The sequence below is a fragment of the Salvelinus alpinus genome, chromosome 31, assembly GCF_045679555.1.
Source record: "Salvelinus alpinus chromosome 31, SLU_Salpinus.1, whole genome shotgun sequence".
Lineage (NCBI taxonomy): Eukaryota > Metazoa > Chordata > Actinopteri > Salmoniformes > Salmonidae > Salvelinus > Salvelinus alpinus.
In genome coordinates, this window is record NC_092116.1 from 4,561,096 (window position 1) to 4,589,023 (window position 27,928).

The 27,928-nt window shown below is 44.2% G+C and overlaps 1 protein-coding gene across 2 annotated transcripts in view; it reads left to right on the top strand.

The window, feature by feature from the left end:
- Nucleotides 1–27,884, top strand: part of LOC139561311 (uncharacterized protein KIAA0232-like) — a 43,915-nt gene extending 16,031 nt beyond the window's left edge. For both annotated transcript variants that reach the window (XM_071378320.1, XM_071378322.1), the window contains exons 3-8: nucleotides 5,653–5,793; nucleotides 20,087–20,156; nucleotides 20,266–20,347; nucleotides 20,502–23,883; nucleotides 23,996–24,104; nucleotides 24,602–27,884. In XM_071378320.1, the coding sequence (XP_071234421.1) occupies nucleotides 5,653–5,793; nucleotides 20,087–20,156; nucleotides 20,266–20,347; nucleotides 20,502–23,883; nucleotides 23,996–24,104; nucleotides 24,602–24,618 (3,801 nt within the window). In that variant the 3' untranslated portion in view covers nucleotides 24,619–27,884. The remainder of the gene's footprint in view (nucleotides 1–5,652; nucleotides 5,794–20,086; nucleotides 20,157–20,265; nucleotides 20,348–20,501; nucleotides 23,884–23,995; nucleotides 24,105–24,601) is intronic.
- Nucleotides 27,885–27,928: the final 44 nt, after the last annotated feature.

Genomic DNA, 27,928 nt, shown 5'->3' on the forward strand with positions numbered 1-27,928 from the left:
TCTCACTGTTGGAAGAGACAGAGTCGGGTCATGCAGATCTCCCCTACCACACAAACGTGAGATGGCTGAGTTTGGGGAAGGTGCTTAAAAGGGTGTGGGACCTGAAGTCGGAGATTGCTGAGTGTTTGCAAATGAAAGTAAAATGTGGATTTCCCTCAACTGCAAGATAAAGAATGGTTGGCTGATTTTGCCTTCACCGTGGACATCATGGCCCTCATGAATGAACTGAATTCCAAACTACAAGGGAAGGGCCTTTTTGCACATCAGATGTACAGCCTTGTCAAAGCCTTCAAGGGAAAATTACTCCCCCTGACCCGCCAAGTAGAAGCCAACAATCTCACCCACCTTCCAACACTACTAGTCTGTTCCCTATCAGATGACCAGCGGGAGAAGTATACATCGCTGCTGGGTGCTTTGAACAGTGAGTTTTTCTCATCGTTTTGAGGATTTCAAAGTGTTGGAAAATGACATGCTGTTGGTTTCCTCTCCTTTCACCTTCAATGTGGATAACGCTCCCACTGACCTGCAATTTACGCTTATCGATCTAAAGTCTGATGCAGTGATTGTTTTCTAATCAAAACAATGTCACTGACGAGGTTCTATGCATCTCTCGATGGACAAAACTTTCCAAAGATTAGGAGTCACGCTCAGAAGATGTTTGGGTCAACCTATGTGAACAGACATTTTCAGTGATGAAATATAACAAGTCAAGACAAAGATTATCTTACTGACTCTAATACCGATGTCAGAAACTATACCTGACTGCTCTAGTCAATGCCCATCAGAGACTTCACTCCTCACACTGATTGAGTAGTTTAAATGTAATGTTGAGCTCACTCTTTCCTGTGGTTTTGTGCATACCCGTTAAAATGGATGAGAGCTTCCTACTGCCTGAGCTATGTTGTTGATGTAAATTGAAAACAGCGTGGGGCCTAGGATCGAGCCTTGGGGTTCTCCCTTGGTGACAGGCAGTGGCTGAGGCCGCAGATGTTCTGACTTCATACACTGCACTCTTTGAGAGAGGTAGTTAGCAAACCAGGCCAAAGACCCCTCTGACACCATTACTCCTTAGCCAGCTCTCAAGAATGGAATGGTTTACCGTATCAAAAGCTTTGGCCAAGTCAATAAAAATAGCATCACAACAATGCTTAGAATCAAGGGCAATGGTGACATCATTGAGGACCTTTTAAGATTGCAGTGACACATCCATAACCTGAACGGAAACCAGATTGCATACCAGAGAGAATACTATAGACATCAAGAAAGCCAGTAAGTTGATTATTGACAAGTTTTTCCAACACTTTTGATAAACAGGGCAAAAAAGAAATAGGCCTATAACAGTTAGGATCAGCTTGATCTCCCCCTTTTTAAATAAAGAATGCACTGTAGCTGCCTTCCCAGAGAGGAGAGACCAGTTAAAACGGTCTGAGAAAGGCTTGGCGATGATGGGGTTAGCAACCTTAAAGAAGAAAGGGTCTAAACCATCTGACCCAGATGTTTTTTTGGGGTCAAGTTTCAGGAGCTCTTTTAGCACCTCGGACTCAGTGACCGCCTGCAGGGAGAAACTTTGTAGCGCGGCAGGGGAAAAAGAGGGAGAAGTGTCGGATAGTCGCAATAGAACTGGTGGGAGATGAGGAAATGTTGGACGGGCAAGGAGGCATGGCTGAGTCAAATAGGAATCCTGACTTAATGAAGTGGTGATTAAAGAGCTCAGCCATGTTCTTGTCAGTAACAACCACATCAACATTAAGGGACATGGGCAGCTGTGAGGAGGGTTTATTCTCCAGGTCTTTAACCGTTTTCCAGAACATCTTGGGGTTAGACCCACAGAGGGAGAACTGCTCCTTAAAGCAACCAACTTTGTCCTTTTGGATAACCTGAGTGCACTTATTTTTCATTTGCCTGAATGAGAGCCAGTTAGCCTGAGTATGTGTGTGCCAAGCCTTTCGCCAAATGCAGATCTTGAGGTGGAGTAACTCTGCAAGATCGATCACCTGTTTTTAATTCTCATTTTCTTTATGGGTGCGTGTTTGTTACCACTGAAAATATCAAAAAAGAAGGTCCAAGCGTCTTCGACAGAGGGGATCAAGCTGATTCTATACCATTTTACAAGGCTTGCGCATTAATGTTTTTTTAGCAAGCATCTATGACAAATCAGGACAGGTCGTTTCACTGAGCAGCCATTACAAACAGGCTGTAAAACAGTGATCACTAAGGTCATTACAGAAAACACCAGACTGAAACCTATCAGGATTATTTGTGAGGATAACATATAGGAGAGTAGCCTTTTTTGGGTGTTTGGAGTCATACCTTGTGGAAATGGTAATAATCTGAGAAAGATTTAGGGAGTCCCATTGCTTTAGGACTTGGTCAGGTGGTTTAAGCATGTCCCAGTTTAGGTCACCTAGCAGGACAAATTCAGACTTAGTGTAAGGGGCCAGGAGTGCGCTTAGGGCAGGTAGGGTACAGGCCGGTGCTGATGGAAGACTATAGTACCCAGCAACAGACAACAAAGAGCTATTGAAAAGGTTTTTTAATGCTTAAAACCAGCAAATCAAATTGTTTGGGGACAGACTTGGTGGAAACAACCGAGCACTGAAGGTGATCCTTGGTAAATATTGCCACTCCCCCACCTTTGGAAGATCTGTCTTGCCAAAAACAAAGGTTATAACCAGAAAGGTGAACATTTAGTATTCAAAACACTCTTCCTTAACCACGTTTCAGTAACGACCAACACATCTGGATTGGAGCTGTGAACCCGCAATTTCAATTGATCCATTTTAGGTAATAAGCTTCTAGTGCAGTGGTTCTTAACCTTGTTGGAGGTACTGAACCCCACCAGTTTCATATGCGCATTCACCGAACCCTTCTTAATTGGAAAAATTAAATATGATTTTTTCAAATTCAAAACATAGGTATATATTTTACTGGTGCACAAAATGAACCGTTCATCAACATCAACACTGTGTGTTCAAAGAACAAAATCATCAAAACATGATTTTCACACAAAAACAAAAACATAATAATGAATATTTACTGCAAATCAGTGTGACTTCTGCTGTTGCCTTTCAGAGACCAGTTCAGAAATGCGCGGCTTCACCTTGGCAAGTGCCACTCTCATGTCATTTTCGCAACAAAGTCTGTTCCTTTTCTTCGTTTTTATGTCCAGCATCCTCGAAAAGGATTGCTCGCAAAGATATGTTGTAACAAACGGTATGAAAATCTCCAGAGCTTTCTTAGCAATAACAGGGTACGTTACCATTTGTTGACACCAAAACGTTGAAAGCGTTGTTGTTCTGAAGAGTTGCTGTTGAACCTGGCTCTGCTGAATTTCAATGATTTCATTGAGGTATTCATCATTGACATCTGTTGTCTCAACACTAAACGTGAACGGCTGTCTCACCCATGCTGGATATGACTCTCTTGTAGGGAAGTATCCGTCGAGAGACTTTGCAAGCTCATCTAAGTGCGTGGCAATTGCTTGCTTCAGTTCCGCGGGTACAGAAATGTCTCCGATTCCAGATACATCTTCTATCTTACTTACACAGTCGTCCAGCAGGGGAAAGTTTGCGAAGTTATCGTTCTCTGTTCGTCGTTTCCATAACGGTAGCTTTTTTTTGAAAAGCCTTCAGGTTTTCCTCCGCTTCGATGATGTTGACTCCACCGCCCTGCATCTTTTGATTGAGATGGTTGAGAGCTGCGAAGATATCAGCCATGTACGCTAAAATGAGAATGAACTCAGAATTTTTGAAGCAATCTGCATGACAATGTTGGTGCTCTTGCAAAAACAGGGCTAATTCCACACGCACGGCAAAAACACGATTCAGCACCTGTCCCCGGGATAACCACCGAACGTTAGAATGGTACAGAAGTACCTCGAATTCAGAGCCCATTTCTTTACACAGCTCACTGAAGATGCGGTGCCTCAGAGCACTAGTTCGCACATAGTTCACGCATTCCACTACAATTTTTAATACTTCTGCCAGTTTTGGAGGCAAGGTTTTTGTTGCCAACGCATGCCTGTGCAGAATACAATACGTAACAATGATGTGTGGCGCATCGGCTTTCACTAGCGCACCAAAACCAGACTTTCTTCCCAGCATGACTGGAGCTCCGTCCGAACAAACTGCAGAAACCATATCCCACGAAAGATTGTTGTCTTTGAAGAAGTCATCCACAAGTTTCTTCACATCGGCTGCCTTAGTTGTTGTTGTAAGAGGCTTACAAAATAAGAAATCTTCCTTTATCACGTCGTCTTTCACATAGCGCACGAATACAGCAAGCTGGCTTAGATTGGAAACGTCTGTGGTCTCGTCGAGTTGAAGGCTGAATTTTGCCGGGCTTGAAATCAGATCTGCAACTACTTGAGCCAAGATGTCTTTGCTCATGTCCTCTATTCTGTCGCTGATGGTGTCATTTGAAAGAGGAATTTGGGATAACTTAACTTCAGCCTCTTTTCCCAGCATGATATTCGCTATCTTCAACACAGCTGGTTTTATGAGTGTTTCACCAATGGTGTGTGGTTTGCCCTGCTTTGCGATCAGGTAAGCAACTTCGTACGATGCTGTGAGGATCGGTTTGTTAATGGGTACAAAGCCGAGAACAGGCAGAGTAGCCTTTTCATCGAATCTGGCTCTCTTCACCTTGAATTCAGCGAGCGTTGTGTTCTTGTATTTTCCATCTCCATGCAGCTTAAGGAAGTGTTCTCTTAGTTTTGCCGGTGCTAGACTAGAATTGCTCAACTTGGCATTGCAAATCATGCAGTTAGGGCACTGACTCCCATCACGTTCCGTTATACATGTGAATCCATATTGTACATATTCGTCCGACCACTTTCTTTTTTTGCTCGACATAGCAAGTATGAAGGGATTAAAATATTAAGAAAGAAAAGACGTACCATCACAAGACGTACCATCACGACAGTCACAAGTCGACTACTGAGCGCACCAAATTCCCTGCAGCACAGATAGGCCAAGCGATGTAGCGTGATCACCTGCAGCCAATGATGGCCAAGCGGGGAGTGTCATCACGAATCATATGAGTCGGATGTGTGTCTTGACCTCCGCCGAACCCCTGAGACTGACTCACCGAACCCCTGGGGTTCGATCGAACCCAGGTTAAGAACCACTGTTCTAGTGTTAACGTGCAGAAAACCCAGGCTTTTACAAGAGCAGAAATCAGTGAAGCAGATATCAGAGCACAAGTCAGAATTGGGGCTAGCAACAGTAGATGGGCCATATTCATATATATACTGTACATATGAATAGTGTGTAAATAGTATTTTTGTTGTCTCTTGGTGTCTTTCCAATATAACTATTTAAAAAAAAAAATGTAATGCAGTATATTATGTTCTAGTCTAACTGTTCTGTACTTTGTCATGTATTTGTACATTTTATGTGGACCCCAGGAAGAGTAGCTGCTGCATGTGCAGTAGCTAATGGGGATCCTACTAAACTAAACATAAACATAGCCAATGAAGAAGAGGGTTCTGTTTCGTATTCATTATGAGTCAGGTGATTGTAAGTGAACCTATTGATTTTAAAGCCTTCTTGAATTTCTTACATTTACAATGTTCTAAAACTTGCATTTCCTTTTCCTGTTAGACGAGCTGTCCCATTAAATGACTGACATGGAGGGATTTTGTGTGTGCAGGAAAATGACATCTTGGGCTGGGAGAAGGGAACTGGGAAGAAATGGGGCAAGAGTAAGAAGAAAGGAGGAGGGACGGACCTAAGTCTGGAGGAGATAAAGAAGCAAGCCGCTGTGCAGTGCCTGCGTTCAGCATCCGATGAAGTAAGTGCCGTTCCACTCCAGTGTCGCCACATCTCTTCACCCCACCCTACGCGTAGTCTACTCACAGCATTGCTCATGCACTCCTGAGAAATTGAAATGATACGTTTCACTTTGACTCTTTTGAAGCTTGAATATTCAGGAGCAGTTGCATATATTGATAATTGGTACAGCAGTTCTGTGGTTATTTTGTCACACACCAGCTTGTAAGCTACAAAGCTGAAAAGGTTGAGTCATTGAAGAATGGCAGAAGCATGTACAGTGCCTTCAGAAAGTATTCATACCCCTTGACTTATTCCACTTTTTGTTATGTCATGTGCCTTTTTCTCAGGAGTGGCTTCCATCTGGCCACTCTCCCATAAAGCCCAGATTGGTGAAGTGCTATAGACTGTCCTACTGGCAGGTTCTACCATCTCAGCCAACGAACTCTGTAGTTCTGTCAGAGTGGTCATTGGGTTCTTGGTCACTTCCCTGACCAAGGTCCTTCTCGCCTGGTCACTCAGTTTGGTTGGATGGCCAGCTCTGGGTAGTTTCAATTTCCCAATGCTTGAGACCACTGACCACTTCCAACACTCTAGAAATTGTTTTATACCTTTCCCCAGATATATATATATATATCTCTGAGCTCTACGGACAGTTACTTGGAATCATGGTATATTTTCTGCTCTGATGTACAGTACATTCGGAAAATATTCAGACCCCTTGACTTTTCCCACATTTTGTTACGTTATTATAAAATGTATTAGTTTTTTCCCCCCTCAATCTACACACAATACCCAATAATGATTTTTATTAAAAAAATATATAATTAACATTTACACAAGTATTCAGACCCTTTACTCTGTACTTTATTGAAGCGCCTTTGGCAGTGATTACAGCCTCGAGTCTTCTTGGGTATGATGCTACAAGCTTGTCACACCTGTATTTGGGGAGTTTCTCCCATTCTTCTCTGCAGATCCCCTCAAGCTCTGTCAGGTTGGATGGGGAGCGTCGCTGCACAGTTATTTTCAGGTCTTTCCAGAGATGTTCGATCGGGTTAAAGTCCGGGCTCTGGCTGTGCCACTCAAGGTCATTCAGAGACTTGTCCCGAAGCTACTCCTGCTTTGTCTTGGCTGTGTGCTTAGGGTTGTTCTGTTGGAAGGTGAACCTACACCCCAGTCTGAGTTCCTGAGTGCTCTGGACCAGGTTTTCATCAAGGATCTCTGGACTTTGCTCTGTTCATCTTTCTCTCTCCTGACTAGTCTCCCAGTCCCTGCCGCTGAGAAACATCCCCACAGATGCTGCCACCATGCTTCACTGTAGGGATGGTTCCAGGTTTATTCCAGACGTTATGCTTGGCATTCAGGCCAGAGTTGAATCTTGGTTTCATCAGACCAGAGAATCTTGTTTCATGGTCTGAGAGTCTTTTTAGGTGCCTTTTGGCAAATTCACAGCAGACTGTTGTCTTTTTTTACTGAGGAGTAGCTTCCGTCTGGCCGCTCTACCATAAAGGCCTGATTGGTGGAGTGCTGCAGAGATGGTTGTCCTTCTCGAAGGTTTCCCGTCTCTACAGAGGAACTCTGGAGCTCCTTCAGAGTGACTATCGGGTTCTTGGTTACCTCCCTGACCAAGGCCCTTCTCCCCCGATTGCTCAATTTGGCTGGACGGCCAGCTCTAGTAAGTGTCTTGGTGGTTCCAAACTTCTTCCATTTAAGAATGATGGAGGCCACTGTGTTCTTGGGGACCTTCAATGCTGCAGAAATGTTTTTGTACCCTTCCCCAGATCTGTGCCTCGACACAATCCTGTCTCGGAGCTCTACAGACAATTCCTTTGACCTCATGGCTTTGTTTTTGCTCTGACATGCACTGTCAACTGTGGGACCTTATATAGACAGGTGTGTGCCATTCCAAATCATGTCCAATCAATTTAATTTACCACAGGTACAACTTGAGATGTTTCTGGACTCCAATCAAGGATGATCAATGGAAACAACATTGTGGTCATTGTGGTGTGTGTAGATTGAGGATATTTTTTTTGGTCCATTTTAGAATAAGGCTGTAATGTAACAATTATATAGACAGGTTTATTTTTTTTTAAATCATGTCCAAACAATTCAATTGGCCACAGCTGAACACCCATCAAGTTGTAGAGACATCTCAAGGATGACCAAAGGACATTGGCTTCACCTGAGGAAGACCCTTAGTCAAACCATTATCATTTTCATATGATACTTGACATTGACCAGCCTTATTTTGTGATTGCTCTCCAGGATTTTCACAGCCAGTGTGATGTAATGAGCGTTTATACTGGCAATGTTGGATTGAGGTCAGCAGAGTGAAGAACTGTGAACCAGTGAAAGACTCCCATTTGCACTCACACTGCTACACTCAGTATTGAGATAACGTTATGTGTGACGTTGCACAGGTGTCAATGCATGTAAGCGAGTGCACAGTTGAATAAACCTGCATTATATTCTGTCTGTGCCCTTTTCCCAAGCAAAATCTCAACAACAAAAAAAGTCTGACATTTTTCTTAGCGGTTGGTTGGCAATAGTATCAAAAGCAGCCCGTAGTAGAGTGAGCGTGTGAGGGCTGGGATAGAGCTGGAGGGCGTATAGGGGGAAGGGTCTGCAAGGTAATCAAATCAAATTTTATTAGTCACATACACATGGTTAGCAGATGTTAATGCGAGTGTAGCGAAATGCTTGTGCTTCTAGTTCCGACAATGCAGTAATAACCAACAGTAATCTAACCTAACAATTCCACAACTACTACCTTACACACACACAAGTGTAAAGGGATAAAGAATATGTACATAAAGATATATGAATGAGTGGTGGTACAGAACGGCATGGCAGATGCAGTAGATGGTATAGAGTGCGGTATATACATATGAGATGAGTACTGTAGGGTATGTAAACATAAAGTGGCATAGTTTAAAGTGGCTAGTGGTACATGTATTACATAAAGATGGCAAGATGCAGTAGATGATATAGAGTACAGTATATACATATGAGATGGGTAATGTAGGGTATGTAAACATTGTATTAAGTGGCATTGTTTAAAGTGGCTAGTGGTACATTTTTACATAATTTCCATCAATTCCCATTTTTAAAGTGGCTGGAGTTGAGTCAGTATGTTGGCAGCGGCCGCTAAATGTTAGTGGTGGCTGTTTAACAGTCTGATGGCCTTGAGATAGAAGCTGTTTTTCAGTCTCTCGGTCCCTGCTTTGATGCACCTGTACTGACCTCGCCTTCTGGATGATAGCGGGGTGAACAGGCAGTGGCTTGGGTGGTTGTTGTCCTTGATGATCTTTATGGCCTTCCTGTGACATCGGGTGGTGTAGGTGTCCTGGAGGGCAGGTAGTTTGCCCCTGGTGATGCGTTCTGCAGACCTCACTACCCTCTGGAGAGCCTTACGGTTGTGGGCGGAGCAGTTGCCGTACCAGGCGGTGATACAGCCCGACAGGATGCTCTCGATTGTGCATCTGTAGAAGTTTGTGAGTGCTTTTGGTGACAAGCCGAATTTCTTCAGCCTCCTGAGGTTGAAGAGGCGAGTTTGGAGGGTACTATGGTGTTAAATGCTGAGCTGTAATCGATGAACAGCATTCTCACATGGGTATTCCTCTTGTCCAGATGGGTTAGGGCAGTGTGCAGTGTGGTTGCGATTGCGTCGTCTGTGGACCTATTGGGTCGGTAAGCAAATTGGAGTGGGTCTAGGGTGTCCGGTAGGGTGGAGGTGATATGGTCCTTGACTAGTCTCTCAAAGCACTTCATGATGACGGAAGTGAGTGCTACGGGGCGGTAGTCGTTTAGCTCAGTTACCTTAGCTTTCTTGGGAACAGGAACAATGGTGGCCCTCTTGAAGCATGTGGGAACAGCAGACTGGGATAAGGATTGGTTGAATATGTCCGTAAACACACCAGCCAGCTGGTCTGCGCATGCTCTGAGGACGCGGCTGGGAATGCCGTCTGGGCCTGCAGCCTTGCGAGGGTTAACACGTTTAAATGTTTTACTCACCTCGGCTGCAGTGAAGGAGAGCCCGCAGGTTTTGGTAGGGGGCCGTGTCAGTGGCACTGTATTGTCCTCAAAGCGGGCAAAAAAGTTGTTTAGCCTGTCTGGGAGCAAGACATCCTGGTCCGCGACGGGGCTGGTTTTCTTTTTGTAATCCGTGATTGACTGTAGACCCTGCCACATACCTCTTGTGTCTGAGCTGTTGAATTGCGACTCGATTTTGTCTCTGTACTGAGACTTAGCCTGTTTGATTGCCTTGCGGAGAGAATAGCTACACTGTTTGTATTCGGTCATGCTTCCGGTCACCTTGCCCTGGTTAAAAGCAGTGGTTCGCGCTTTCAGTTTCACGCGAATGCTGCCGTCAATCCACGGTTTCTGGTTTGGGAATGTTTTTATCGTTGCTGTGGGTACGACATCGTCAATGCACTTCCTAATGAACTCGCTCACCGAATCAGCATATTCGTCAATATTGTTGTTGGACGCGATGCGGAACATATTCCAATCCGCGTGATCGAAGCAGTCTTGAAGCGTGGATTCAGATTGGTCGGACCAGCGTTGAACAGACCTGAGCGCGGGAGCTTGTTGTTTGAGTTTCTGTTTGTAGGCTGGAATCAACAAAATGGAGTCGTGGTCAGCTTTTCCGAAAGGGGGGCGGGGGAGGGCCTTATAAGCGTCGCGGAAATTAGTATAACAATGGTCTAGTGTTTTTCCAGCCCTGGTAGCACAATCGATATGCTGATAGAATTTAGGGAGTTTTGTTTTTAGATTAGCCTTGTTAAAATCCCCAGCTATGATGAATGCAGCCTCAGGGTGTGTGGTTTCCAGTTTACAAAGAGTCAGATAAAGTTCGTTCAGGGCCATCGATGTGTCTGCTTGGGGGGGAATATATACGGCTGTGATTATGATTGAAGAGAATTCCCTTGGTAGATAATGCGGTCGACATTTGATTGTGAGGAGTTCTAGATCAGGTGAACAGAATGACTTGAGTTCCTGTGTGTTGTTATGATGATCACACCACTTCTCGTTAATCATAAGGCATACCCCCCCGCCCCTCTTCTTACCGGAAAGATGTTTGTTTCTGTCGGCGCGATGCATGAAGAAACCAGCTGGCTGCACCGACTCCGTTAGCGTCCCTTGAGTTAGCCATGTTTCCGTGAAGCAGAGCACGTTGCAATCCCTGATGTCTCTCTGGAATGCTACCCGTGCTCGGATTTCATCAACCTTATTGTCAAGAGACTGGACATTGGCGAGTAGTATGCTAGGGAGTGGAGCGCGATGTGCCCGTCTCCGAAGCCTGACCACGAGACCGCCTCGTTATCCCCTTTTTCGGCGTCGCACAGGGTCGCCGGCTGGGATCAGATCCATTGTATTGGGTGGAAGGCAAAACACTGGATCCGTTTCGGGAAAGTCATATTCCTGGTAGGAACGATGAGTTGACGTTAATCGTATATTCAGTAGTTCCTCCCGACTGTATGTAATGAAACCTAAGATTACCTGGGGTACCGATGTAAGAAATAACACGTAAAAAAACAAAATACTGCATATTTTCCAAGGAACGCGAAGCGAGGCGGCCATCTCTTTTCGGCGCCGGAAGTTAAAGGAGTAGTGTGCTGCTCTCTGGGGACTGGATTCTGCAGTCTTTTTTTTAACCAGCACATGCTGCACAGGATTGCAGCACAGAGAGCAGAGTGTGTGCGTGTTGCCCGTCAGCTGACTGGCATTAACACAATGATGCAAGAGGAAACACAGGGCCAGGGGAGAAACTTAGCTTTTTTTTACTGGGCGGCATGGTAAGGAATGTCACTTTCTGTCAGAAAGAGTGCGAGAAGGGGGAGTGTGTAAATGTAAAAGATTTTTGACTAATCCGGCCCTTGATATATAGCAGTCCTCACCGAATGCAGTTGCTTTTATGATGGTGCCTATTGCCTACTGGTCTGTTGAGGCATTTTGACATGGCTGTCTTTATATAGACCAGATCGTAGCAGGCCTTGTTTACAGCAAAACAGATAACTTACTCGCTGAACAAAGATGAAGTGATCAATAGCTATAAGGAAGAAGTAGGTGTCAGAGAACTTTATCCAATGCCTGATATTTTGTAAGTGTTTTGATGGAAAGACAGGTGGTTGTTTGGGCTATGCTTAGTCATTCTCTCGCAATATTTTTCCCTCTTAGCTAAATTTAACCAGTGTTTTACACAAGTACATACATTTACATTTTTTACATTTAAGTCATTTAGCAGACGCTCTTATCCAGAGCGACTTACAAATTGGTGCATTCACCTTATGATATCCAGTGGAACAACCACTTTACAATAGTGCATCTAACTCTTTTAAGGGGGGGGGGGGTTAGAAGGATTACTTTATCCTATCCTAGGTATTCCTTAAAGAGGTGGGGTTTCAGGTGTCTCCGGAAGGTGGTGATTGACTCCGCTGACCTGGCGTCGTGAGGGAGTTTGTTCCACCATTGGGGTGCCAGAGCAGCGAACAGTTTTGACTGGGCTGAGCGGGAACTGTACTTCCTCAGAGGTAGGGAGGCGAGCAGGCCAGAGGTGGATGAACGCAGTGCCCTTGTTTGGGTGTAGGGCCTGATCAGAGCCTGAAGGTACGGAGGTGCCGTTCCCCTCACAGCTCCGTAGGCAAGCACCATGGTCTTGTAGCGGATGCGAGCTTCAACTGGAAGCCAGTGGAGAGAGCGGGTGACGTGAGAGAACTTGGGAAAGTTGAACACCAGACGGGCTGCGGCGTTCTGGATGAGTTGTAGGGGTTTAATGGCACAGGCAGGGAGCCCAGCCAACAGCGAGTTGCAGTAATCCAGACGGGAGATGACAAGTGCCTGGATTAGGACCTGCGCCGCTTCCTGCGTGAGGCAGGGTCGTACTCTGCGAATGTTGTAGAGCATGAACCTACAGGAACGGGTCACCGCCTTGATGTTAGTTGAGAATGACAGGGTGTTGTCCAGGATCACGCCAAGGTTCTTAGCACTCTGGGAGGAGGACACAATGGAGTTGTCAACCGTGATGGCGAGATCATGGAACGGGCAGTCCTTCCCCGGGAGGAAGAGCAGCTCCGTCTTGCCGAGGTTCAGCTTGAGGTGGTGATCCGTCATCCACACTGATATGTCTGCCAGACATGCAGAGATGCGATTCACCACCTGGTTATCAGAGGGGGGAAAGGAGAAGATTAATTGTGTGTCGTCTGCATAGCAATGATAGGAGAGACCATGTGAGGATATGACAGAGCCAAGTGACTTGGTGTATAGCGAGAATAGGAGAGGGCCTAGAACAGAGCCCTGGGGGACACCAGTGGTGAGAGCACGTGGTGCGGAGACAGATTCTCGCCACGCCACCTGGTAGGAGCGACCTGTCAGGTAGGACGCAATCCAAGCGTGGGCCGCGCCGGAGATGCCCAGCTCGGAGAGGGTGGAGAGGAGGATCTGATGGTTCACAGTATCAAAGGCAGCCGATAGGTCTAGAAGGATGAGAGCAGAGGAGAGAGAGTTAGCTTTAGCAGTGCGGAGCGCCTCTGTGACACAGAGAAGAGCAGTCTCAGTTGAATGACTAGTCTTGAAACCTGACTGATTTGGATCAAGAAGGTCATTCTGAGAGAGATAGCAGGAGAGCTGGCCAAGGACGGCACGTTCAAGAGTTTTGGAGAGAAAAGAAAGAAGGGATACTGGTCTGTAGTTGTTGACATCGGAGGGATCGAGTGTAGGTTTTTTCAGAAGGGGTGCAACTCTTGCTCTCTTGAAGACGGAAGGGACGTAGCCAGCGGTCAAGGATGAGTTGATGAGCGAGGTGAGGTAAGGGAGAAGGTCTCCGGAAATGGTCTGGAGAAGAGAGGAGGGGATAGGGTCAAGCGGGCAGGTTGTTGGGCGGCCGGCCGTCACAAGACGCGAGATTTCATCTGGAGAGAGAGGGGAGAAAGAGGTCAAAGCACAGGGTAGGGCAGTGTGAGCAGAACCAGCGGTGTCGTTTGACTTAGCAAACGAGGATCGGATGTCGTCGACCTTCTTTTCAAAATGGTTGACGAAGTCATCAGCAGAGAGGGAGGAGGGAAGAGGAGGGGGAGGAGGATTCAGGAGGGAGGAGAAGGTGGCAAAGAGCTTCCTAGGGTTAGAGGCAGATGCTTGGAATTTAGAGTGGTAGAAATTGGCTTTAGCAGCAGAGACAGAAGAGGAGAATGTAGAGAGGAGGGAGTGAAAGGATGCCAGGTCCGCAGGGAGGCGAGTTTTCCTCCATTTCCGCTTGGCTGCCCGGAGCCCTGTTCTGTGAGCTCGCAATGAGTCGTCGAGCCACGGAGCAGGAGGGGAGGACCGAGCCGGCCTGGAGGATAGGGGACATAGAGAGTCAAAGGATGCAGAAAGGGAGGAGAGGAGGGTTGAGGAGGCAGAATCAGGAGATAGGTTGGAGAAGGTTTGAGCAGAGGGAAGAGATGATAGGATGGAAGAGGAGAGAGTAGCGGGGGAGAGAGAGCGAAGGTTGGGACGGCGCGATACCATCCGAGTAGGGGCAGTGTGGGAAGTGTTGGATGAGAGCGAGAGGGAAAAGGATACAAGGTAGTGGTCGGAGACTTGGAGGGGAGTTGCAATGAGATTAGTGGAAGAACAGCATCTAGTAAAGATGAGGTCAAGCGTATTGCCTGCCTTGTGAGTAGGGGGGGAAGGTGAGAGGGTGAGGTCAAAAGAGGAGAGGAGTGGAAAGAAGGAGGCAGAGAGGAATGAGTCAAAGGTAGACGTGGGGAGGTTAAAGTCACCCAGAACTGTGAGAGGTGAGCCATCCTCAGGAAAGGAACTTATCAGGGCGTCAAGCTCATTGATGAACTCTCCAAGGGAACCTGGAGGGCGATAAATGATAAGGATGTTAAGCTTGAAAGGGCTGGTAACTGTGACAGCATGGAATTCAAAGGAGGCGATAGACAGATGGGTCAGGGGAGAAAGAGAGAATGTCCACTTGGGAGAGATGAGGATCCCAGTGCCACCACCCCGCTGACCAGAAGCTCTCGGGGTGTGCGAGAACACGTGGGCAGACGAGGAGAGAGCAGTAGGAGTAGCAGTGTTATCAGTGGTAATCCATGTTTCCGTCAGTGCCAAGAAGTCGAGGGACTGGAGGGAAGCATAGGCTGAGATGAACTCTGCCTTGTTGGCCGCAGATCGGCAGTTCCAGAGGCTGCCTGAGACCTGGAACTCCACGTGGGTCGTGCGCGCTGGGACCACCAGGTTAGAGTAGCAGCGGCCACGCGGTGTGAAGCGTTTGTATGGTCTGTGCAGAGAGGAGAGAACAGGGATAGACAGACACATAGTTGACAGGCTACAGAAGAGGCTACGCTAATGCAAAGGAGATTGGAATGACAAGTGGACTACACGTCTCGAATGTTCAGAAAGTTAAGCTTACGTTGCAAAAAATCTTATTGACTAAAATGATATAGTACTGCTGGCTGGTGAAATAGGCTAGCTAGCAGTGGCTGCGTTGTTGACTTTGTTTGAAAGTGTAGCTGGCTAGGTAACCTCTAACTGGCTAGGTAACCTCGACAATTACTCTAGACTACACAATTATCTTGGATACAAAGACGGCTATGTAGCCAGCTAAGATCAAACAAATCAAACTGTTGTACTGTAATGAAATGAAATGTAATACTACCTGTAATACTACCTGAGGAGCAAACATAGAACATAGAGTAGCCATCCAAATTAGAAAAAGTAGCCGGCCAGGTACCTGCACCCCCGGGTTGGATTTTTTTTGCAGAAGGAGCTCTATTTTGGTGGCCTCTGGTACATTATAAATGCCTTCATTCCATCTGAAATACACAGCAAAATAATTGAATCCTTTGAGTTTACCTACGACTGGAAAAATGTTATGATATTGTGTAGAAAGATAGAACTACGTTGCCTTGCGAAAGTATTCACCCCCCTTGGCATTTTTCCTATTTTGTTTTCTTACAACCTGGAATTAAAAAGGATTGTTGGTGTTTGTATCATTTGATTTACACAACATGCCTACCACTTTGAAGATCAAAATATTTTTAATTGTGAAACAAACAAGAAATAAGACAAAAAAACTGAAAACTTAAATGTGCATAACTATTCACCCCCCCAAAGTCAATACTTTGTATTGACCCCTTTTGCAGCAATTACAGCTGCAAGTCTCTTGGGGTATGTCTCTATTAGCTTGGCACAACTAGCCACTGGGATTTTTGCCCATTCATCAAGGCAAAACTGCTCCATCTCCTTCAAGTCATACCCCAGATTCTCAATTGGATTGAGGTCTGGGCTTTGACTAGGTCATTCCAAGACTTTTAAATGTTTCCCCTTAAACCACTCGAGTGTTGCTTTAGCAGTATGCTTAGGGTCATTGTCCTGCTGTAAGGTGAACCTCCGTTCCAGTCTCAAATCTCTGGAAGACTGAAACAGGTTGCCCTCAAGAATTTTCCTGTATTTAGCGCCATCCATCATTCCTTCAATTCTGACCAGATTCCCAGTCCCTGATGATGAAAAACATCCCCACAGCATGATGCTGCCACCACCATGCTTCACTGTGGGGATGATATTCTTGGGGTGTTGGGTTTGCGCCAGACATAGCGTTTTCCTTGATGGCCAAAAAGCTAATTTTTAGTCTCATCTGACCAGAGTACCTTCTTCCATATGTTTGGAGGAGTCTCCCATACGCCTTTTGGCGAACACAAAGTGTTTGCTTATTTTTTTCTTTAAGCAATGGCTTTTTTCTGGCCACTCCTCCATAAAGCCCAGCTCTGTGGAGTGTACAGCTTAAAGTGGTCCTATGGACAGATACTCCAATCTCTGCTGTGGAGTTTTGCACCTACTTCAGGGTTATCTTTGGTCTCTTTGTTGCCTCTGATTAATGCCCTACTTGCCTGGTCTGTGATTTTTGGAAGGTGGCCCTCTCTTGGCAGGTTTGTTGTGGTGCCATATTCTTTCCATTTTTTAAATAATGGATTTAAATGGTGCTCTGTGGGATGTTCAAAGTTTTGGATATATTTTTTTATAACCCAACCCTGATCTGTACTTCTCCACAAATGTGTGACTTGTTTGGAGAGCTCCTTGGTCTTCATGGTGCCACTTGCTTAGTGGTGTTGCAGACTCTGGGGCCTTTCAGAACAGGAGTGTGTGTGTGTGTGTGCATATATATATATATATCTGAGATCATGTGACACTTAGATTACACACAGGTGGACTTTATTTAACTAATTATGTGAATTCTGAAGGTAATTGGTTGCTCCAGATCTTATTTAGGGGCTTCATAGCAAAGGGGGTGAATACATATTCACGCACCATTTTTACATTTTTTAAAACCATTTTATTTTTTAAATTTCACTTCACCAATTAGGACTATTTTAATGTATGTCCATTACATGAAATCCAAATAAAAATCATTTTAAATGACAGGTTGTAATGCAACAAAATAGGGGGATGAATACCAAGGGGGATGAATACTTTTGCAAGGCAATGTGTACAACTTTAAATCACTGAAAATGTATGAATTCACTGTGATGTTAGTTTTGGATATTGTCTAGGCATTTATGATCATGACTATTTTCTAAGTAAGAGAACATTACACTAAACTCTAACTTGTCTTCTCTTGAGATTTAAAATATTATTTACAGTTTTACTGCAAGATAAATAGCCACAGTTATGTTTGTTCAAATTATGTATTTTATTTAAACAGAAAAATGAAGAAAATAGCCCACATTATCTTGAAATTAAAGGTTTTGTTTTAACAGGTTTCAGTTTTTTTCCGGTTTTCGCTATCAAATCAAAGTTGGACGTTCTAAATCCACAAAAATGCTTAAACCACAACAGGCGACTATCTGAGTGGCTGGTAGAAAACAGCTACCAACCACTCAGATTTTTTACCAGCCAAAATATTTGTTTGCCATTATTATACCAAAAGCCACAAACAACCAATCAGCATGCTTTGTAATGTTTCTAAAAACACACATGTATTACTCATAAGAAGTAAATGGTGCATATTGCTCAATTTAATTTGTGACTTGTCTTTTAACCAATGTACTGTGTTTAAATTTAAATAATTTGAAACAATAGTAAAAAGTAAAACAAACTGTTGTACAACTAAACATCAAGGAATCAACAGTGCCTGCCCTGCCACAAAATGCTTAATGATATGGCTTATTTATTATAAGTTCAGGTCTCTAACGCTGTCATTTTTTACAAGGAGTACATAAGTTGATATTTAGGAGCACAAATAAATGTAGGAGCACAAGAAAATTTGTTTTAATTATAAGAAATGACTAAGTTCATGAAAAGGTTTTTGGGCTGTTCCATGCTCAATCAAGCACAATTTACAGCAAAATATTTTAGTCAATATGTGAGTCAACAAGGGGCAGCTGAACATTTAAGGGGCTGGCCATTACCGTGGTAAGTTGTCAGAGATGATATTCTATGTCTGCTACCAGCCTTTCATGTCAATTTGACCAATTTATACATTTGGGCTTTGGATTGAAACAAATACTGTTCCCAAATGCTGAGTGACCACCCGCTAACTTGTCTGGTGAAATATACATTGTGCCTAAATCTACCCGCATTCGGCAGGTGTAATTTCCCACCCTGTAGACCATGTTTGAGGTCTGGGGAAAATCTGAGAAATTGATTTTTGAATATAGTTACCCTTTAATTCAAGTGCACACCTAGCAATAGTCTGTTGTTTAACCAACAATATTGTATTTTAAGCTTTTTGACACTGGTATACAAAACCGAAAATAAGATGCAAAAACGAAACTTAGAGAATGTTAAGCATAAAAATAAAACAGATCTACCGCTTCTTAGACTTGCTTTCAATGAGTGACAGATCTATAACTCACATTTTTATCTGAATTTAAATCAGATCACCCAAAAAGTTACATATTGCAGCTTTAATTGATAAGGTTTTTTGGAAAGCATTCCCATCTACCAGAAGACTTTTCATTAGCATCATCGCTAACAGCTTCACAAAGTGGTAGACGTGAGTACTGCACACAGAGGGACATTCTCGTTGCCTCTTCAGAAAGTTGCAAGAAATACGAATCACTAACGCATTCTGTTCATGTCTTATGATAAACTTGTGCAAATTAATACATTTAGAATACATTTATTTGATTCCCTATTAAAGTTAATACACTTTTGAATATTGTTGAATTCTGTTTTAATGCCTGGTTTCTGTGAGGGCCCTAATTATAAAATGAGGCTCTCCACTACCTATTGTTCCTGCAGTGATGAGTTACCAGCTTCATCATAATTTATCAGCAGATAATTGCCAAAAAGCCTAGGTCTACCACTAGACTACGCAAATTAGGAAGCCAAATGAACGACCCCCCCCCTCCCCCCGATGCGATTCGGTAGGCTACACTCACTGAATGACTGACGAGATGAGTCACTCACTTTAGCGTCACTGTCTGGCAAGCCCCAACATTTTAGGAAAGGAAATCTAGGAAATCCTTTTGTTTACTTATCCCGATACCATGGACATATAACCACGTTGCATGATATATGAATGGCAAAGGGATATAGGAGAACGACCTTATTCAGTCAGTTTGACACCTTTTTATTAACTAGTCAACACTTGTTGTTCAGTTGTCAATCAACCAACAGTAAATAGTCTACTTGGCGCCACAACTCCGCGTGGGACGTGCCAATTCACGTCATGCTTTCTCTCCCTCCGTGTAAAGAAATTTGACTGCAACCAGAGATCTGTACAAAATGACGAGATACTCATGTCTCCGCTTTAAAAATGGGAGTTGTTGTCCCAAAGCGGGAAGGCAGGCGACACGCTTGGATCCAAAATAAGCCCATAGAAACACATTGGGCTTATTTTGGCGAGAGTGAAACCTCTCGCTTTGTCTCTGCGTTTCCCAGCCATTGCTCGCTTTGTGACTGACAGATGCCTATCCTATCAATAGATCGCTAGAATATGCAAATCGTTCATTCTAGTTGGAGAGGGCTCGACAAACCTATCGAATTTAAACTTTTAAATGAAAAGTAGTCTAGTTAATCTGAAAAATGTAGCCGGCTGAAAATGTGTGTAACCGGGATTAGCCATCAGCCGCCGCTAATGTAAACTGATTTAACACAGTCATGGTAGAGCATGCCCGTGCTGACAGTCAGCTGGTTAGACTTCTGTCAGCCCTATGTTAATACCCTCTAGTCAGTGTTACAATGGGGGTCAAAGTTTGCCTTTAAAAAAAGCTTATTGTTGGATATATCCCATTACTTTGTGAATGGTCTGATGCAAATGTTTTATTAATATTCATTCTCTTCAATGGATTCTAATTTTCTAATTTCTAATTTTTCCCCCACAGAACTCTGGAATTGAGAGCCTGGTCGAGGAGCTTTGCTCCAAACTCAAGGACATCCAAAACAAACAGAAAGGTTTGTATCTTGGGTTTATACATTTGTATGCCCTGTTGTAACAAACTAGTAAATATAAAAACACTTCAATGATGACGCTTCTTATCATATTGCTTATAATTCTTCACAGAAGAAAAACCGCTCAACAAATCTTATGGATCTCAGTCTCCTGAACAAGTTGAGTCCTCTTCCTCAAAGGACCAGGTGGAAATGTATGTTTTTTTAAATATATTTTTTTACCCATAACCACAATAATACTGTCCTGAGTAGCTGGCACAACTAGTTGATTTTAGTTTTATGCCCATTAAACATGTGCTCATTCATTTTATTATTTATCTTAATTGACATTTTCTCTCGTTGTTGCAGGTATTACGAAGCCTTTCCTCCTTTGTCAGAGGGATCTGTTTGTCTCCGAGAGATCATGACGGTGTGGAACAAAGCTAAAGCCAGCGCTTACTCTGGCTCATCATCCTCTGCAGCCCCGCAGACCAGCACTGACACCTCCTCCCCAAAAGATTGCAACAGCGATGGTGAAGCTACTAATGAGAGAACCCCTGAGGCATGCTGCACTACCACTAACCCAACCAGCGAGAGAGCCCAACAGCGACGCAGCAAGAAGGAGAAAGAGAACCGATACCATGGTGGCGCAACAGCGGAGGACCGAGCTGCCTTTCACAGCAAGAGGAAGGCGGGGCACAGGTCAGAGGGCAAGTATCGGCCTCGCTCCTGGTCCTCTGGCTCTAGTGAGGCTGGCTCGAGCTCCAGCGGGAACCCAGGCGATTCCAAAATCTCCAGCAGGAAAGCAGCCAGAATCAGGCACAAGTCCAAGGAGGCGGGCAGCAGGAGTAAGAGGGGGCGCAACAGAGGACAAGTGAAACTGTCTCTGCAGGCCATTGACAAAGAGGGGCGCAGGAATGCTAGAGGCAGCAGCAGCAGCACCACTGGAGGCCCTGCAAGGCAAACACAGCTCTACAAAAAGGGGAACAGGCCGCTGAAGGAGATTCGAAAATATCCAGGTTGGGGGGGGGCAAAGGAGTCCGGAGCTGAGGCCAGCAACAAAAAGGAGTACATGGAAGAGCCCCTGTGGTACACAGAGCCCATCACAGAGTATTTTGTACCTTTCAGTAGCAGAAAGAGCAAACTGGAAACAAAGTACCGGAGTAAGGTGGACTCTCCAGACGACTCGACTATGTCCGCCAACTTTGAAGGGCTGTCTGAGAGAATGCAAGGCATCTACATTGCCAACGCAAGCTTCCAGAGGGCGTATCTGGCAGCGGGAACCTTTGTGGATGGGCACTTTGTTGAGGTGCCAGGCGACTCGAATGAGGAGGCTAACGACCTCAATGGGACCTCAAGCTTCCCTCCGCCTGAGGATAGTAGAGGTTTAGATGATGACCATCTGTCTGAATTCACTCACTTCTATGAAGTTGATATTTATCAATCCATATTGGATCCTAGTGCCTCAGACTCAGTACAAGAGAGTCGGATCTTGAGCATGATTCGACAGAAGAGCGAAGAACAAAGAGACTTTGAGACAGAATGTTGTTTAGTGTTAGATGGCCTTGAGCAGCAACGGGAAAGTGCAATAAGGGTGGGCTGTCTGGATGCTTTGGGAGATGATGGGTTCCTCATGCAGGATTTGGAAAACATGGCTCAGGTCTGGGGATGTTATTCATCCTCTAGCTCTGAAGATAAAGATGGAGAAAGCTTTGCAGGGGACTCTCCCGTTCAGCTCTCCCCCGCTTTGGACGGTGTTACATTCACCATCAGCACGCTGCCTGGAAACCTGGAGGAGCCTCATCTCCCAGAAGCCACGAGCGAAGCGTCTGGTCTGAACAACTCGCGCTTGTCTCTTTTTGAGCTGCAGTACGATAGCCCCACTCTTTCTTTTCCCTGCGACTCACTCACCGTTGGTCAAGAAAACAACACAGATTCAAGTAGCTGTCTAGAACCACATTGTAACAAGCAGTCTCGTTTGCTAATTTGGACCAAAAATAGTGCCTTCGATGAAACTGAACATTGTTCAAACCTTTCAACCCGAACCTGCAGTCCATGGTCGCATTCGGAAGAAACACGTTCAGACAATGAGCAAATAAACGTTCATACAGAGGAGTCTGCTCTAATTGGCAATGAAGAGATTAATTGTATAATCCTCCCCATCTCTGGTACATACCTAGAGGAAGAAATCCTGGACTTTTTACAAGAAGACACCAGTCGTCAGTGCGATGAGGCCAATGTAGGCACAGTGTCCAATCCGACCTTCGCAAAGAAATCTAAATTGGAGTCCATTTGTGGAATAGCGTTAGAACAGTACGACGCTGCCATGTTTTCGCATGACACAAACCAACAGTGTGACAACTACAGCTCAGGGATAATAAAGGACATTTGGACAGCTATCGGAGATGGAGATCCTGAACTATCATTAGGAGGAGAGAAGCCAGGCGAGGACTTGTTCTCCAAAGAGTCGAGCAGCTACCACTGCGGTTGTCTTGACGTGCAGGTTAAGGAAGTTGGTCCCATCCAGGGGCCTCTGAAGAAGGCAGTGCAGCACTCTGAGTACCACCTGTGGGAAGGCAAGAATGAAGAGCAGGCCCTCCTGGACAAAAATGAACTCTCGAAGATGAATGCTTCCGGGGATTACATGACGCCGTCCAAGCCCTGGGACGTGAACCCTGAGAAAGACAACACTTCGTTCATCCTGGGAGGAGTGTACGGAGAGCTGAAGACATTCAGTGGTGATCAGGACTGGGCCGTGGTGCCGCCTGGCGACGCGAGAGGCAGCCTGCTACAGTGTGCCGCTGCTGCCGCCTCTGGCTCAGACGTGGTCACCATTGCTGGTACAGACGTGTTCATGAATACGGGCAGCTGCTTTGCCCCTGGCCATAAGCCCTTCTGGAGGCCCCTGGTCTCCTTCGGGCAGAGCGACCAGGCTACTAAAGGAGGTGGGGAAGGTTTGCATAAGGGATTTTCTTTAATCTTCCATGAAGATTTACTCGGATCCTGTGCAGGCTTCCAAGGCGAGGAGCCAGGGCTCGACAACCCGTTTGCGTCCTTCGATCTGAACAATCAGTTCTCTCAAGTCCTCCACGTAGAGTGCTCCTTCGAGCCTGAGGACATGTCTTCGTTCAGCCCGGGGTTCAAGCCCAAGTCTATATTGTGCTCGGACTCTGAGAACGACGCTTTCCACCCACGGCTATACGGCATCAACCAGACCACCCAGTACAGGGCCATCCGCATCTCCCCCAGGACTCACTTCCGACCCATATCCGCCTCAGAGCTGTCGCCCGGTGGAGGGAGCGAGTCGGAGGCTGATTCCGAGAAAGAAGAGAAGAGTGTTCCATTCCTGGCCCTGCCAGATCTCTTCGATGACCCTCAGGCCGACCTCAAGCCGCTGGAGGAGGACGCAGAAAATGAGGGCCCCTGCTACGGGAAGTCAGAACTGGAATCTGGTAAATTCCTGCCCAGATTGAAGAAGTCTGGCATGGAGAAGAGTGCCCAGACCTCACTGGATTCTCAGGAGGGCTCCAGCACCCTTCTGCCAATCGCTGAGCAAGAGATCTGCTTAGACTGCGAAATGGCGGCCGCAGCAGGAGCAGCAACATTGATGGCAAGCGGACGGATGGACGTCCCAGTCAATCAGATTCAGAAGGAAGAATCTTGCAGAGAGAAGGAAGCCTGCAAATGTGCAGCGGCTGGTCAGTGTCCCACATATGGGAAAACCTATGACTTCATTGAAGATTTGCATGAGGTAAGAATCTTATAAGAATGTCTAGGTGGGTTGGATCAGAAGTGACTTTAAATTTTTACAATGAAACATTTTCCCCTGCGTTAGACTAATACCTTGCCTTTCTCCTTTTTAGTTCCCTCTATTAAATATTAGTGGACAGGGAGGAACTGGCAGCCAGCAAGATGAGTGCTGGTGGCAGAACACACTCTGTTCCCCCCTTTTCCCCGGATCTCAGTGTACAGGTATGATCAATCAGAGTTAGGGTAAATGTATCTTGGGCCTACGGCTGAGATTACTTCATTTTTATTGCCTTTAAATTTGCAAGCTTTTGATTTTTTTTCGTTTGTCCTGACAGATGCAGATGGGTCATGAATTGGTCATACATTTTATATGCAACTACTTAGTTTCAACTGAATTGCAAATATTAAAATGTGTAGCTTAGTTGCAAGTCATCAGCATTCACAGCCAGGATAGTCATTCCTATAGGTGTCAGCTGTTCAGAGTGCTTTAGAATAGACATACCTGTCAGCCAGGCCAACACCAGCACGCTCTACCCCCCCAAACCCCCACCCCGGTGACACAATCTTGAAACATGTTCCAGTCAACACATTTTAATCCAGTGATCAAATACAAAACGTTTCTGTTTTGCTTTAAGCTGAGGCTAAATGAACAAATACCATGTGCACAAGCTCACTGTACTGGAGGCCATCTTTCTCACCCAATGTCTTTATTCCTGCAGGGAGCAGCAACATCTGATAACTCTAGCTCTGTGGAGTGTAAGCCTATTGTCGAGAGGATATAACCTCTTCTCGTTTGACTGCACCTCTACTAGCAGATATAGGGGAGACCTCAGGACCGGGAAACCAAAGGCTTCTGGACAGAGGAACCCCCCCACATCCCAACCCTGCTGATTTTCATTTACTAACTTGAATCATATGTAATCAACAACCACAACAAAAGAGTGAAAATATGAAGAAAAAAAATAAATGTTCTACATGTCTTTGTGATGCAAGATCTGAATACATGCATACATAGATTTTGCTTTAGTTGATTCTTCCAGACATGAATAATCTTCATTAGTCACAGTTAGATATAAGGGACTATCTTGTTTTTCCTTCTATCGGTTTTTCCAGCTTTCTTTTTGCTTTTAAACTAGGATACTGGTAGTTGTGGTGTCCAAATGGTTGTGCCTGTCCTACTAGTCTCACTCCTTATTTTCTAGTGTAACTGCTACAATTTCCATGAACCGACTGTGATGTCGCTCTTCATAACGTAGTATGAAAGCACCGCGATTGCATCCTCTTTCTCTTTCTCCACCCCTATCATTCAGAAAGTGAAGGAAGAATGTGGCGATTTTTGAGTTGTGCAATAACTTAGAAGTTTTTTTCGGTAGCATGGGTGCCTTTCTGAATGTGGAAAGAGAAAGAATGTGTGCAGCTTTCCTCTGAAAAATCTGTATCAAAGATCCCCCCCAGAAGTGTGCAAAGTTGCTCTAAATTAGTATGATTTAGAAGGGTGGTTGTCAGTTTTTCAGAACCTTAGTAGTAGACGTAGGTAGTATGGTTTGTGAGGCAAAAAAAGTACATAACTTCCAAAAAAAGTATTTCTTGGAATTGAAACAAGAAAAATATTTAAAAACTGATGTTCAATGCAACAACAAAAAAAGAAAAAAAGCACGTTTGAGTTCAATTTGGGGAGTAATGGCCCTTTGCAAAAAATATTCAATTCCAGTCATCTCTACAGAGGCACCGATTTGGTGCAATCAAAATCAACTCCACAGTACAAACAATTGGCGCTATGAATTACTGTTGCAATTTCGATATTGTGAGCCGTGATCTGTAGATCCTGTAGTTTTGTTTTTTTGAGGCAGAGTGCAAGGATATTTTGGAGAGAAAAAAATAAGAGCAAAATAATTGACTGCTGATGGTTCTCACTTTATGTGGGCTTGGTTTTTATTTTAACTAGTAAGTTAACTGGCCTGTAATAACAATTGAAGTAAATAGTTACAGGTATTTGATTTAGATATTGTCATCAGGTGGCAACAAAATCAGACTGTAGTACAAGAATATAGTATCACTATGCTCATTGGACTGTAAAGTCTACAGCAGAAGCAGGATATTAAAGGCAATAAATAAAAAATGTATGCTGACACTACTTAACTGAAGTGTAATATAAAACAGAGGAAAAGGTGATCAACCAAAAATAACATAATTCCACCGAAGTACAAAAATATTTCATTTTTATTTAGAGGTGTGTTTTACTTTCATTTTTGGTTTACAGAAGCCTGTATCCAGAAATGTCTCACTTTTTTATGTGTGCGTACGTGTGTCTGCATTGAACACGTACAGACATTGGTTCAAAATGACATTGTGTGCTAGAACTTTACCAAGAGAAATGCAAAACATATTTGTGCCCCAAACCCTCTAAGTGCACAAACTAAGTTTAATTCGAGGCCCTAAGATGTTGGATCGATTGTTTTTGTGACCTGTGCATTGACTATTAAATCCTGAGTTAACTCACATCTTTAGACTAAATGCATTGTGCGTTGTGCATATCTTTATATCCCTGCAGGGGGTTATTTCAGGTGTTTGTTCCCCTCCTTCCCTTTCAAAATATTAGTCCATATACCGTTTTTTTGGGGGCAAGAACTGGGTGAATGTTTTCACCCTCAGAAGACTTAGGAATTGAAGCACAGGCAACAAATGTTTGTGACCATGCCTCGATGTACTCTTGGGATGCATTCGTTGTGCAGTCCAAAATATGTCTGCCAACAACATGTGCACAAACGGGTTTAAATGCACTGTCACAAGGCACAGTGTGTCTCCATGTTGAGCACTGTCATTGATCAGACTATTCATAGACCTCTTAATGGACAGTGGTATCTTGAGTTGGTTTGGCAAAGTCAATAGCAAACTGTTTCAATTTGCCAGGGTCTCAGTGTCTGCCCCATAATTTGATGTTTGTTCTTCACTTGTGTTAAATCGATCGAAACGTGAATGAAAGACTGCTCAGAAAACGTCAGGCTGCTTTCAATTCTTTATTTTATTTAGACAGTTGTCAGTCACTCAGGAATACTTAAATACTAAACATTTGTTTTTAAAGTAGGTGCAAAACAATGTGGCAGTGCATCAGTACTTTCATTCAAGCATTAATTTATTACTGAAACTTTATTTGAGCAAAAAATTGACAGGTGTTTATTAATCCCAAGATTTGTACAGAGTTAATTGTACAGCACTTAGTTTTAGAGCTAACTTTTGAAGCTGGCCGAGCAATTTGAGATTGCATAAGTAATGTGAGGATGACCTTTTCATGGCCCTCGGTCATATGCAATATCTTGGCGCATGTAAACTTAAACATTTAAGTGTATGTGGAGGAAATTCACTGTTCATTTAGCATGAAAAGTTATTTTTGAGTGAGGGAGAGCTGAAAAAATAAAGACCCAACCGTTATGGAGTGTCTTTCAAATAAGAGCAGCATGCCAACATCACACGTCATCTCTAAGTGGAATAAATAAAACAAAACAGGTTTTAATTATATAAAATAAGTACAGGTGAGGGTAAAGAAGTGATAATAAAAATAGAAAAATTGTGAGTGTGGATTTGAGACTGAGTCACAAAGCACTTAAATAGATGCATTTCCTTAACTCCCATGTATTTTCCTTTTATGTTCTTCCATGGTTAGGTTTTGTTTATATATTGAGAAGAAAAAAGTTTGGTGAGAAAATGCATCAAGTGAGAGTATGCATTTGAAACTACATTGAAAAGGTTTAACAAATTGAGTTTTGATTGTACTGTGGTCTGAAGAACATAGCATATCCAGCACTGAAAACCAGACTTTTCCCTGTCTCTTCATTTCCACTAGATGACACCCTCCCATCCCAGCTCATCCCATACCTTACTCCCTCATCCTTCTCCCAACTGTGTCAAGTGGTTGTATTGTTCTAATTTCATGTACACCCCGAGTAAATAATTGTTTTCATTGTGGAGTTTTTTTAACATCTAATAAAGGTATAAACCAAATCACCTCCGGTTCTGTTCATGTCTTATTTGCACCATGTTCGCTGTAC